This window comes from Bubalus kerabau, chromosome 8 (genome assembly GCF_029407905.1).
Source record: "Bubalus kerabau isolate K-KA32 ecotype Philippines breed swamp buffalo chromosome 8, PCC_UOA_SB_1v2, whole genome shotgun sequence".
Taxonomy (NCBI): domain Eukaryota; kingdom Metazoa; phylum Chordata; class Mammalia; order Artiodactyla; family Bovidae; genus Bubalus; species Bubalus kerabau.
In genome coordinates this window covers 117,710,537-117,723,772 of record NC_073631.1, presented here as the reverse complement: position 1 = coordinate 117,723,772, position 13,236 = coordinate 117,710,537, and the positions used below count along the sequence as shown (strand labels likewise).

Sequence of the window (13,236 nt, the reverse complement as noted above, 5' to 3'; positions counted from 1 at the left end):
CTATCTCCCCGTTGGCAAACCCAGGCTCGTGACAGCGTTCACCTCCCTTGTGAGGATGAAACGATCTCGTCCGTAGAGCAGACACAGATGGGTACCCGGCCCAGGGCAGGTGCTCAAGGGCAGTCTGGGAATGCGGCTGTGACTCAGGACATCCCCCGTCTGGAGCTCTGTGGAGGGGTGCACCCACATCCTGTTTATCTGAGCCGTGGGGAGCGTTGCACTCAGCCGGGCCCTAGACTCCACTCAGGCACTCCTATCCATCACTGGCCACGCGTACCACCCCTCTGGCTCCTCTGCTGAGAACACCCGCCCCCTTTCTGTCTGGAGTACACGGGGGCTCCGGCTGGGACACCCCACCATCAGCTCGCTGGACGCAGCCCTTGCCTGCCAGGCCTGACCTCCCCACCTCCCTGGCCTGAGTCGGACTCCAGGGGAGGGTGTTCCTGGCCTACAGATCCTCCCTTGGAGGTTTTGTTTCACTCAGCCCCCCTGTTCTGGCGCTCTTTGCCTGTGATCTCCTTTATCCTCGCCCAACTCCCACAAGCTCCCAAGAGGCCCCCCCGCCAGTCGGCTGTCAGTCACCGCCAGGCCAGTCCCACCCACCCTTCACCTTCACCCCTACACCTCTCTTCTCCCCTCCCCTGCGTCCTTGGGACGCAGCTGAGACCTGAGAGTTGGGGGGCTGGGCCCTGCCGCATGGCATCCCCTGCAGCCATGGACAGAGGTGGGCCTGGCAGCCCTCCCCACGGTGCCCTAAGTTCCCATCCATAGCTCTGAGGAGCCAGCAGGCACTGGGGAGGCTCTGGGCCTTTGTTCATCCAAACGTGGAAACGTGCCATTGCGTTAGCAAAGTACCGTCTTAGCTGTGTCCTGCTTGAAGGCACGGGCCCTGTCCCTGGGGCTCCTACCCCCACCTGCCCTGCAGGAAGCAGACCTAGAGGCCAGCTCTGCATCTGTCTTCTTGCGGTCACGGCTCGAAACCAGTCCTTACGCTCCCCGTGGACAAGGCTGAGCTGGGGCCACCATTTTTGGCCGTGTTTGGGGGACAGTCTGCTCTCTGGGGCCCCCTCCTCAAGCTGACAGCGGAGGCCTGGTTCTGTCAGCCTGGAATTCTGAGCATAGGATGGAATCCCAGTCTAGAGAATCCTGGGGCTCTGCTTGCCCTTCAGATAGGGTTCAAGCCGGCACCCAGGGCCCTGTGAGACTGACCATTCAGCGGCAGCTGACTCAGCTTTCCCCCATGAGCTGTCTGTGGTGGCCCAAGTGAGTGGCTGTTTGTCTGTCCTCCCAGTTCTACCTCTTCTTTCCCTGGCCCTGGGACGTCTCTGCCCCTTGGCCTGTCCACAGCCTGTGAGCTTTCAGCGCCTTCTCTGGTTCGGGGCCCCGTGACCTACAGTGTCCCCTTTTGCAGTCTCTTCCTCCTCTGGCTCAGTCTCAGGCCAGCCTTGTCTTCCCTGCCATTCTCCATGGCCTCACGGGGACCCTAACCTTCCGCATGTCTGTTCTCTGCGTGGAACGAACATCAGCCTTGTTCAGCCGTTCCTCCTCCCCAGGCCGAGCTCACTGTGCAGCGTGGAGGGGACATCCGTGGGGTTAACATGACTCCCTGCCTGTGTCCTCACACTTGACTTTGACTCCTCTTCTGTTTCACGTTGCCAGGCTGCTCCTGGGAGGTATGTGGTGCAAGGGTCAAGGCCGTGGACCTGATGTCCCACCCACCACTGACCAGCTCTGTGGCCTTCACTGTGTCCCCAGTTGGTGCCTTCTCAGAGCTCTGGGGTCAGGGGTCCCCAGGGAGTGATGGTGACTGACCACCAGCATGTCGACCCTAAATGACTGCAAGCGCCGTGCTGCAGAGCCTCCGTGGTGTCCCCTCCAAGGAGGCTTAGGACACATCCCACATGGAGTGACTGAGTGAAAGTCACTCAGTCGTGTCCGACTCTTTGCGCCCCCATGGACTGTACAGTCCATGGAATTCTCCAGGCCAGAATCCTGGAGTGGGTAACTGTTCCCTTCTCCAGGGGATCTTCCCAACCCAGGAATCAAACCCAGGTCTCCCGCATTGCGGGCGGATTCTTCACCAGCTGAGCCACCAGGGAAGCCCAAGAATACTGGAGTGGGCAGCCTATCCCTTCTCCAGCAGATCTTTCCGACCCAGGAATCGAACCCAGGTCCTCTGCACTGCAGGCAGATTCTTTACCAGCTGAGCTATCAGGGAAACCGCACCCCACGTGGAGCCTCTCCCTAAACCAGCCCTGCCTCCCTGACTCTCCACACCTAACCGGGGATCTATTGGGGCCAAATTCATGACAATGAGAGCTGAGTGAAGAGGCCGAGGTGTGTACCGTGGGCCGGGACCTGAGGCGGGTGCTTGCCGTGCCGAGTACCGGTCATCCCCTGGCCCTGCAGGCCGGCCTGCTGCCCCCAGTGGACACACGAGGATGCGGACACTAGATCGCTGGTCACTGCTGGAAACCGAGCCGGCGTTCAGCTCCTGTGTCTGTGTCCAGAATCCTTGCTCATACCGTCCTGCTGTGGGGTCACCCGCGGTTGTGACTGCCCCCAGCCCATGTCCACAGACACATGCCGCCCACAGCTTGGAAAGCTGCTCCGTGTGAATTATCCATGGGATTCAGAAGAGTTTTGGAATGCCTGAGCCCGTAGGTCAGTGGGTAGTGGCTGAACCCGACACTTTTTGTGCTTCCTGCATCACATGGTTAGAAAAAGAAACTCTTGAACTCAAGCAGCGCTAGAGTTCTATAGTTCTGGTGAAGCTCAGCCTCTGCCTCCGAAGCCCACTGGGCATAAGGATTCTGCACTGCCCCCCATGGCCACACTGGTCCTTTATTGCAGGGCAGAGGGTTTCAGGAAGAAGGGGATGTGTGGTTGAGAGTCCCCATAAGGGCATCCCTTCCTTTAAGGGACCATAAGCCCAGCTGAAGCTCCAGTACTCTGGCCACCTGGTGGGAAGAGCCAACTCATTGGAAAAGACCCTGATGCTGGGAAAGATTGAGAGCAGGGGGAGAAGGGGACGACAGAGGATGAGATGGTTGGATGGCATCACCGACGTGATGGACGTCAGTTTGAGCAAGCTCCAAGAGATGGTGAAGGGAAGGCTGGCATGCTGCAGTTCATGGGGTCGCAGAGAAGCAGACACGGCCTAGTGACTGAACATCAAGCGCAGACAGCATATTAAAAAGCAGAGCCATTACTTTGCCAACACAGGTCCATCTAGTCAAGGCTATGGTTTTTCCAGTAGTCATGTGTGGATGTGAGAGTTGGACCATAAAGAAAGCTGAGCGCTGAAGAATTGATGCTTTTGAACTGTGGTGTTGGAGAAGACTCTTGAGGGTCCCTTGGACAGCAAGGAGATCCAACCAGTCCATCCTAAAGGAGATCAGTCCTGAATATTCATTGGAAGGACTGATGCTGAAGCTGAAGCAAATGATGCAAAGAACTGACTCATTGGAAAAGACCCTGATGCTGGGAAAGATTGAAGGCAGGAGAAGGGGATGACAGAGGATGAGATGGCTGGATGGTGTCACCGACTCAATGGGCATGACTTTGAGTAAGCTCCGGGAGTTGGAGATGGACAGGGAGGCCTGGCATGCTGCAGTTCATAGGGTTGCAGAGAAGCCGACTCAACCGAGCGACTGAACATCAAGCCCAGCTCGGGGCGCCCTCTAGTGGTGGAAGTGCTCACAGGGTCCCGGGCCCGGACAGGCACCCCAGGTGGACAGAGACACAGAGGTCCCTCTCTTACCTCCCTTCTCAGTGCACCTGGGGTCACCTGCCGTGCAGAGCCCCAGGTCTCAGCCTGCTGGCCGACTCCCGCCAGGCTTCGTCCTTGCCCCAGCACCCAGTGGATAAGTGGTTTTCCTTTCCTGCTGCAGAGCTGGGTGGCCGAAGGCCCTCTGGCTCCTGTGTTGCAGGCTTCCCCAGGGGACAGCAGCCGGTCATGTGCAAAGGTGATTCCTGTGGATCGGGTCTGGTCTGTGCCCCTTCAGACAGCCCTGAGGGGCGGGGCAGGCCCCTCATTCCACCCAGGAGGAGACCCAGGCTTAGGGAGTCTCAGTAACGCCCCCGGTGGTCCAGCAAGGGGTGAGCAGATCAGGCCCAGGCGCTCAGATGCGAATGAAGTGAAGTGAAGTCACTCAGTTGTGTCCGATTCTTTGCAACCCATGGACTATACAGTCCATGGAATTCTCCAGGCCAGAATACTGGAGTGGGTAGCCTTTGCCTTCTCCAGGGGATCTTCCCAACCCAGGGACTGAACCCAGGTCTCCCGCATTGCAGGCGGATTCTTTACTGGCTGAGCCACTAGGGAAGCCCAAGAATACTGGAGTGGTTAGCCTATACCTTCTCCAGGGGATCTTCCTGACCCAGGAATCAAACTGGGGTCTCCTGCATTGCAGGTGGATTCTTTACCAACTGAGCTATGAAGGAAGCCATTGAGATGCGAATACCGGTTCCTAAACCCACAGCAGGGCACGTTAGAAATCCCTCCAGTCTATGAGTTGCGTGCATTGGCTTGAAGACGGAGTCAAGCACTTTTTCAAACCATAACTGGTGGCGATTTCAAGTCATGACCCAAGTAAGCCTCAGAGGTTTTCAGCCTCATTAACTTTTTTCCCTAACCTCTGCGGTCACTCCAGTGTGATGAAACCTTCGTCCCCTCCCACACCAGGACCCCAGGATGGAGCCCCGGACCCCCTGACTCTCAGGTCATGGGGCTCTGTGCTCCCTCCCTCCTTTGAGGATGGGCCAGAGAACATTATTGCAGGGCGGTCAGACCTAAAGGACAGATGCATCTTCTTGAGAAGTGAAGGCCAGGAGACAGGGCTGCAGACAGGCCAGAGGGGAAGAGGCCGTGTCTTGAGGCTTTGCGGTTGCCTTGGCTGTCCTCCCCGCCTCCCAGAAGCCCCCTTGCAGAGAGCTGGATGGAGGCCGTGTTGGGGAGTCGGGGTGGTGCGACCCAGCCTGTGGACGGGTTGTCCTTGCGTCCCGTCCCGCACCCCTCCTTGTCTGTGCCAGAGCCTGGTGGGGGTGTTTCTCAGTCTGGGTGCCATGGACCCCCCAGCTGGGTGGCAGGGGACAGCGGAGGGGGCAGGTGTGCACAAGCCGCCATCTGGGCTCTGAGGGACCTCACCTGTCTGTCTGTCTTTCTGTCTGCAGGTGGACAGCCCCTTTGGCTCGGGCAGTCCCTCCAAAGGCTTCTTCACCAGAGGCCCCCAGCCACGGCCCTCCAGCCCCGTGTCTGCCCCCGTGCGCCCCAAGACCAGCCCCGGCTCCCCCAAAACCGTGTTCCCGTTCTCCTACCAGGAGTCCCCGCCGCGCTCCCCACGCCGCATGAGCTTCAGCGGGATCTTCCGCTCCTCGTCCAAAGACTCCTCCCCCAGCTCCAACCCGTCGACCTCGCCAGGGGGCATCCGCTTCTTCTCTCGCTCCAGAAAAAGTAAGGCATTGATGCTTTTGTTCCAGGTGGGTGCAGAGCTGCGGGGGGAGCCGTTCACGGCCTTGGGGGACGCTGCCGCTGGCCGGTGGCTGTAGCGATGATGCTGAGTGCCCACGTCTGGGTCCGTCCCCCAAGAACAAATTGAGCTCCGGAAAAACGGGTTTCCACCGGGGTCCCTTTCTTCCTGCACTAACCCCCACCCGTCGGGCGTGGTTTGCGGGGGTTAATGCAAACATCGCCATCCGATAGGGCTGTAAGGACAGCCACGTGGAATGCTGGAAGTCAGGAGTGGTGTGAAGCTAAGATTGGGCCCCGTACCCTGCTGTGGTCTGCCCCAGGGTGGACCACAAGCCAGAGGGATTTGAGTCTTTGGGACTCAAATTTGGGACCACATTTGAGGGATTTGAGGCTTACTTGTTTCTGGCACATCCTGACTTTGTTTTGGGTCCTGGGTAGCTGGGGTTCATCTGTTAAGAGAAACAGGGGCAGGAAACGTGTGTTTAAGAGAGAGTTCTTTAGGCTCATGAGAACTTGTGATCTAAGGATAAACTGTTCTCCACTGAGCACTGTTGATCGTAACTAGAAATATTGTGGCAAACCATAAAGTTGTTATTGTTTAGTTGCCAAGTCACATCAGACTCCTTGTTATCCCCCTGGACTGTAGCCCGCCAGGCTCCTCTGTCCCTGGGATTCTCCAGGCAAGAATATTGGAGTGGGTTGCCATGCCCTCCTCTGGGGGATCATCCTGACCCAGAGACTGAACCCGTGTCTCCTGCATTGGCAGGTGGGCTCCTTATCACGGAGCCACCAGGGAAGCCCCAAACCATAAAGCAGATGGTTTATTTTCACCTCTCCTGTTTCTCAATGCGTCTCCCTACTCCTTACGACTCTCTCTGATGACAGAGGAAGTTCCTGTTCAGGAAGACGGTGATTTGGGAATCCCGCTTGCCCTTGGGCGTCAGGTCTGGAGTGGTCCTCCTTTGTCTCTGCTTGTATTTGCAAGAGGACCTGAGGTCGGAGCTGTACTCCGTCGGCAAGGCCAGCACCAACGCAGTGTTCTCCCTGTGACTTACGAGGAAGGGCAGGGGACTCTTCTTTTGGTGGTTTGGGGTGTTGCTCCTAGCACCCTCAAGTCCTCCCCGTGATGACTGAACTCACGTGTAAGTGTACAGATGTCCTGTGGCAAGGTGGTCCTCATGCAGACGACGCGGGCCACATGTGGTTGGGAACTTACCTGTGAAGCCAAAGGGGCAGGTGTGTCCCAGCCCTGATGCCCCAGCGCCCCAGAGAACATCCCCCGTTTCCTCAACAGGGATCCTGAGACCCTCAACTACCCCATCACCCACCAGCTCTCAGAGGAGCGCGGTCAGACCAGACCTTCACCAGATGTCCTGTTTCTCGCATCGGGCCTGGGTTGGTTAAAACAGAATGAGGTTGTGTTAATTTCGTGGGGGCAGCCTTGACGAAGTAGCCCAAACCGGGTGGCTTAAACAACAGGAGTTTATTCTCTCACGACTCCAGAGGCCAGATGCCAGAACCAAGCTCTTAGCAGGGCCGTGGTCCCGCTGAAGTGGGGGAAGAGTCTGCTGTAGGCCTTTCTCTCAGCTCCTGGTGTTGCCGGCAGCCCTTGGTGTTCCCTGGCCCGTGGAGGCAACGCTGGGCATCTGCCTCCATCGCCGTGGGCATGTGGCCCGCTCCCTCTGGGTGTCTGTCCATGTCCACGGGCCGCTTCCCTTCTTCTGAGGACCACAGTTGCTTTGCATGAAGGGCCACCCGACCCCAGGACAACCTCCTCCGAATCCCTTACATCTGCTGTGACCTTGTTTCCACCTAAGTTCCCTTTTTGAGGTTCCTGGAAAAGACATGAATTTGGTGGGGGTAGGGGGTGGGGATACCTGGCAGCTCAGACAGTAAAGAATCCGCCTGCAATGCAGGAGACGTGGGTTCGATCCCTGGTTTGGGAAGATCCCCTGGAGGAAGAAATGGCAACCCACTCCAGTATTCTTGGCTGGAGAATCCCATGGACAGAGGAGCCTGGCGGGCTACAGTCCATGGGGTCGCAAAGAGTCGGACACGACTGAGCGACTAAGCACAGCACACACAACCATCCCACCCAGTACACCGGTGACATCAGAAAAGCCAAGACCTGCAGTTCATGTCACTGGCCTGGGAGTGGAGGACTGACTTGTGGGCATAGGGTGGTCATCCTGTTAAGAACAGGGTCACTTCTGAAGGCAGAAGGCAGCAGCCAAGATGCAGAGTCTGGGAGGTCTGGGGGAGCCTGCAGGTGGGATATGAGTCCTGGAGGCATGCCCAACCTTCAGCTCCTGGTGCCAGGAGTCCATGCTGCCCATTTCTGGTCAGTGATTTTAGAGGCCATTCAGTGTACTTGGCTAGAAAATGTGCGTGCCTGGGTACCAAGTTGCTTCAGTCGTGTCCGATTCTTTGCAACCCCATAGACTGTCACTTGCCAGGCTCCTCCGTCCATGGGATTCTCCCAGCAAGAATACTGGAGTGGGTTGGCATTTCCTTCTCCAGGGGATCTTCCCAACCCAGGGATCGAACCCAGGAGTGGCTGGGGCTGCTGGTAAAAAGACACTCATTGATTAGGTCGGGTGGGGGCTCAGCTTCCTTAGAGAAGCTCTCTGGGCGGGGCAGGTGTTCAGACCAGGGACAGTAGCCCGTGCTGTTGCCCTTAAAGCACAGAGCCCATGTCCTTGACCTTCCCCAGCTGGAAACCAGCCCTGCCCAGCCTGCTGATGAAGCGTGAAGGCCCTGGTCCGTATGCAGGCAGCGCATGCCCTGCTTCACGGGGTCCTCCCCTCGGGCCCTGGTACCCCGGTTTTCCCGTTGCGGTGGTGTGAGGCTTGCGTGGAGGGTGTACAATCTGTCTACTCTTCCTCCTGCTTGAATCTACACCCACGTCAAGGTGCCTGGACTATACATCCCTCCCACTGCCCTGGAACTGATTTTGTAACCCTGAACTTGAACACTCGGCCTGTGTGGAGGGTCTTGTAAGCAGCAGCCCATGGATCGCGCTGTGAAAAGATGTCGCGGGGACGCTTTGTCACACGAGACCCCTGGGAGAGATTTCCCGTCTCGGTACCAAGAATAGCTGTACTTCTGAGCAACTGGACGGCTTTTGTGTGTCATAGACTGTGATGGTGTAACAACCCCATTTCCCATCTGCATTGTCTGCTGGGAATCTTGGAACCAACTCTGTACCCAGGGTGTTAAGAGAAGCATTTCTAGCCTGGTTTCTGAATCCATTTTTGGCCCCCTATCTTTTTACTTCCCGTCCCACACCTCACTTTTTTAAAAAATAAAAACAAAGAAGACCGATTAATGGAAGGAGTTGGGTGTATTTACAGAATTCAAAGAGGAGCTAAATGCTCGCGACTCAGGAAGGGAAGGAGCCAGGCTGGTTCTGGCAGGCTCGGCGGCCAGAATTCACAGAGATGCAGAGAATCCCTAGTCTTTGCGTCTCTCCACTGACCACTCCAAATGCCTCATCCTAGGGTATCTGATCAGCCCAGCTGGGATCTCTGAACCAGTGAGGTCCTGTTGAAGGTGGAGCTGGGAGGCAGGGTCAAGCAGCTAAAGCAGAGTGACCAGGAGCCCGCCCTGGAGGTGGGTGGCAAGTTCCAGGAGGAGAGGCCCAATTGGCAGCCAGGACGCACCCATACCACTCTACACCCACTGCCTGGCTTGTGTGCACACGCAGCCTCCCAGGTCCACGAAGATGCCCTCATCGAGCTCGGTCCAGTCACCCCACACACGGCGGGCAGCGTCCCCCTGCTTCCCGATCGTGTCTGAGCGTCACCGCTAAGGATGTGGGTGTGGTGGACCAAGCCCTCCGCCTCGGCCTGATGAGACGCCCGTTTCTCCTCCAGTGCTGTCTGCACCCTGTCCTTCCCATCCTGTGACTTCCGGGGGGAAAGTTAAGAGTCTCCACATTAAGAACTGCAGCAGATTTCCTTTGTTCTCTTTCTCTATCGTCTGTTGACCAAAACCTAAAAGCCTGTGTGATGACACAGGATCTAAAGGCGCAGCAGGCTCCCCAGGTGACCCTCAAGCGTGGTAAACGTCATTGTCTGTTATTCGGAGAAAGGGGGAAGATAGAAATCCTGCAGAGCCGTTTTCAAAGGGAAAGAAAGGAAAAGGACTCAGACCCATTAAGAGCAAGAGAAGATGGCAGGGGCTTCTCTGGGCGTCCAGTGGCTGGGACTCTGTGGGCCCCACGTGGGGGGCCGGGATTCGATCCCCTGGGGAGGGAGCTAGATCCCACGTGTGGCAACTAAGACCCAGTGTAGTCACACAAGTACCTCAAGTATATCTTTTTAAAAGAGAGGGAGAGGAAATGCAGACAGAGGCTGCAGTTCCGAGTGCTCCGTCTGCTGCTGGGACCAGCGAGGACCTCGGTTGGCTGGTGCTCTCTCCCCAGGAGGAGAGCCAGCCCTTCGCTCTGCAAGGACCCTACCCCTTGGAGGGGCTTCTTGAATGCCGTGGCTGTAGCCTTCCCCTGGGCTCCTGGCCCAGAGGCATGTTGATCCCAGACTTGTCCTGGGGACTCTGGGGTTTTCATCACACTCGTCCCAGCCCCACGGTTAACTAGCAGCAAGCCTAATTCCCTTGGAGGATCAGGGTCAGCCACCCCAAGCAAAGCAATAACCCACTTTCGGCCTCTTCCTCTAATAACAGACGACAGCCCGGGACAGAATCCAGCCTGAAACCCTTCTTCATTTTTGTACATTAATCACTGAGATACAGGCACACCCTCGTTTCCCTCCCCTGTGGCTGTTTGCACTTGGAACAGCAGATTCAAGCTGTTGTCTCTGAACCGCGTACCCCACAGGGTAGAACACGGTTACATCTCGTCTTCAAGTGAAAGTCGCTCAGTCGTGTCTGACTCTTTTGAACCCATGGGCTATATATAGTCCATGGAATTCTCCAGGCCAGAATACTGGAGTGGGTAGCCTTTCCCTTCTCCAGGGGATCTTCCCAGCCCAGGGATCAAACCCAGGTCTCCCACATTGCAGGCTTTAACAGCTGAGCCACCAGGGAAGCCCCACATATCGTCTAGTTCCCAAGAAGTCTTACATGGCCATGAGGCAGTAGAGGCTTCCAGAAAATAGCAAAACTTATCTCCAAAAGGAAAACAAAGATTTCTCACAACTTGGCTGCGGATGGCCTTGCTTTTGAAGGTGAGGAAAGGGAAGTGCGTGTCCATCTGTTTGTGAACTGCAAATAATAAGATGAAAGTTTTGTTTTTGTTTTTTTTTTTAAAGAAAAACAGTCTGGCATGGTCAGCAAGCCAGGACCTCAAGAAGGACTGAATCTCATGTTACTCAACTTCGCTCCCTAATCATTGATAGTAATTATCCTTCTTACTGGGCGACTGTCCTCAGTGCATCGTACGTGAGTGCTGGGTTTTGTTCCAACACGTGCATATTTGTTTATTTTACTTATTTGCTTGTTAATACTTCACTGATACATTAGGTGCATCATAAAACACACACCAAAAACTTAATTGGAGGCTTCGGTGTCCCAGGTGTCAACATTCAGGGTTCACTTCCTGGATGTGCAGACAAGAAAGGCAAGATTCTCTAGGTTGGGCACTGTAGCGGGTTTTCTCGGTTTGCTTTCTTGATCTTCTGTTGGCCAAAACCTAACAGCATTTCCACAGCAGACAGTTCCTCCTAGTTCAACATGCGGCAAACACACAGAATCCAGGACAGGACCTGCAGTGGTGCAGAACACGTCGACGGCCTCAGGCTCCCGGGGGACCAAATGACAAGGCTCCGGGGTGGAATTGGTCATAAATGGGGCACGAAAGGAGGGAATGGCAGAGAAACGACAAGAGGAAGTTCCAGGCAGGCTGCGGGGAGGAGACAGAAAGCGACTTTCCTGGGCTGCAGTAGAGACGCTGAGCTCTGAGAGCAGAGCAGAGGTGAGAAGGGCAGGTGACCCACGTGGGGTGACATGGGACAGCCTATGCTGGGGAAGACCGAAGGCCAAAGGAGGAGCGGGCAGCAGAGGAAGAGACGGTTAGACAGCATCACTAACCAAATGGACATCAGTCTCAACACACTCCAGGAGATAGCCAAGGGCAGGGAAGCCTGGTGTACTGCAGTTCATGGGTTGCAGAGAGTCGGACACAACTTTGCAACTAAACAGCAACAACATGTCACCATTAAAAAATAATAATAACTTTAGGTTGACCACAGGACAACTGACAACCCATACAGGCCTCCATAAAGGGAGTGCGGACAAAACTGATGCTTGGAGAATATTATTAGGACCGCTTGTGCAGAGAGTGACAGGGGCTCGTAAGGCAATGAGGCCACCGTCCCAGTCCAAGGTGGCCTGGGACCCAGACGAGAGACTCGGAGCAGTGGAAGGGATGGTAGGAACAGAGAGGGATGGAAAAAGGACTGATGGTGGGAATCCCCTGGCAGTCCAGTGGTTAAGACTCTCCCTTCCAATGCAGGGCGTGTGGATTCGGTCCCTTGTCCGAGAGCTAAGATCCCACGTTCCTCATGGCCAAAAAACATAAAATAGGAGCAGTATTGTAACAAATTCAATGAAGACTTAGAAAAAGGAAAATAATGGGGTGTAGAAAGGATGGGGAAGAAAGAGGGAAATAAAAGGGTGAAAGAGAGAACCCAAATCTTGTGCGTTCTCGCCACTCAGGGCTTGTTCAGTGATGGTAGTTGTCGGTACCGGCAATGCAAGACCAGCGGCTCCTTGTCCAGGGCTCCCCAGAGCCTCCTCTTCAGGGCCTCTCTCAGTTTGGGGCTGCCGCGCGCCAAGAAGCCAGAGTGTAGACAGATGCCCGCGTAGGTCAGCAGCTCCTGGAGCCTGGAGACGTTCGTAACGGCCACAGCCAGCGACAGGAAGTACAACGTGTAGAAGATGATGAGGAAGAAAGCAAGCGACTGAAGGGCCACGGTGTGAGCCCTGGAGCTGGGGTCACGCAGCGAGAACATGAGCGAGAGGGTGGACGCCAGGAGCAGGAGGAGCGAACCGACCACAGGAGAAGCACGTGGGGCAGAACGAAGAACAGAGAGACGGCCACAGCCTGTCAGCCACTGTGTGGTTTCCATGGGAACCCTGGGTGGCAACCATCTGCCTAAGGACCAGAGGCCTCGTGGCGGATAAGATGACCGACAAACCAGACAGGATCGGGGCGCCCAGCAGAAGCCGGGGCACCTTGTTTCAGGAACCCTCTGTTTCACCAGAAGAAGACAGGGTACAAGAAGGAGGTGATCTTGGCACAGTGCAAGACCGAAAGACAGGCGGTCAGCCAGGAGGTGAGGCTGTTGATGAAGCTCCAGGAGATTTCGAAAGAACTTTTGAAACTAACACCAAAGGAGTTTGAGAGGTTGTTATGGAGGGCCACCCTGTGGAAAAGACCCTGATGCTGGGAAAGATTGAAGGCAGGAGGAGAAGGGGACAACAGAGGATGAGATGGCTGGATGGCATCAGTGACTCGATGGACATGAGTTTGGGTAAATTCTGGGAGTTGGTGACGGACAGGGAGGCCTGGCGTGCTGCAGTCCTTGGCGTCACAAAGAGTCAGGCACGACTGAGCGACTGAACTGGACTGAACCCCGTACAGAAAGAACCGGGAGGCGGCCAGGCAGGCCATGATTGTGTCGCCTGCGGGCAGCGCCCAGCATCGCACGCATTCCCGGCTCAGCACCGTAACTATGAAGCCATCCTGCAGCATGGCAGCCAGTGACTCCAGGACAAAGCTGACCTTGAAGACAGGCGTGGGG

General features: G+C 56.0%; 1 protein-coding gene across 3 annotated transcripts in view; it reads left to right on the top strand.

The window, feature by feature from the left end:
- PRKAG2 (protein kinase AMP-activated non-catalytic subunit gamma 2) overlaps positions 1–13,236 on the top strand; it is a 309,748-nt gene that overhangs the window by 95,696 nt on the left and 200,816 nt on the right. For all 3 annotated transcript variants that reach the window (XM_055591312.1, XM_055591310.1, XM_055591311.1), the window contains exon 3: positions 5,176–5,455. In XM_055591312.1, coding sequence (XP_055447287.1) covers positions 5,176–5,455 — 280 coding nt within the window. The remainder of the gene's footprint in view (positions 1–5,175; positions 5,456–13,236) is intronic.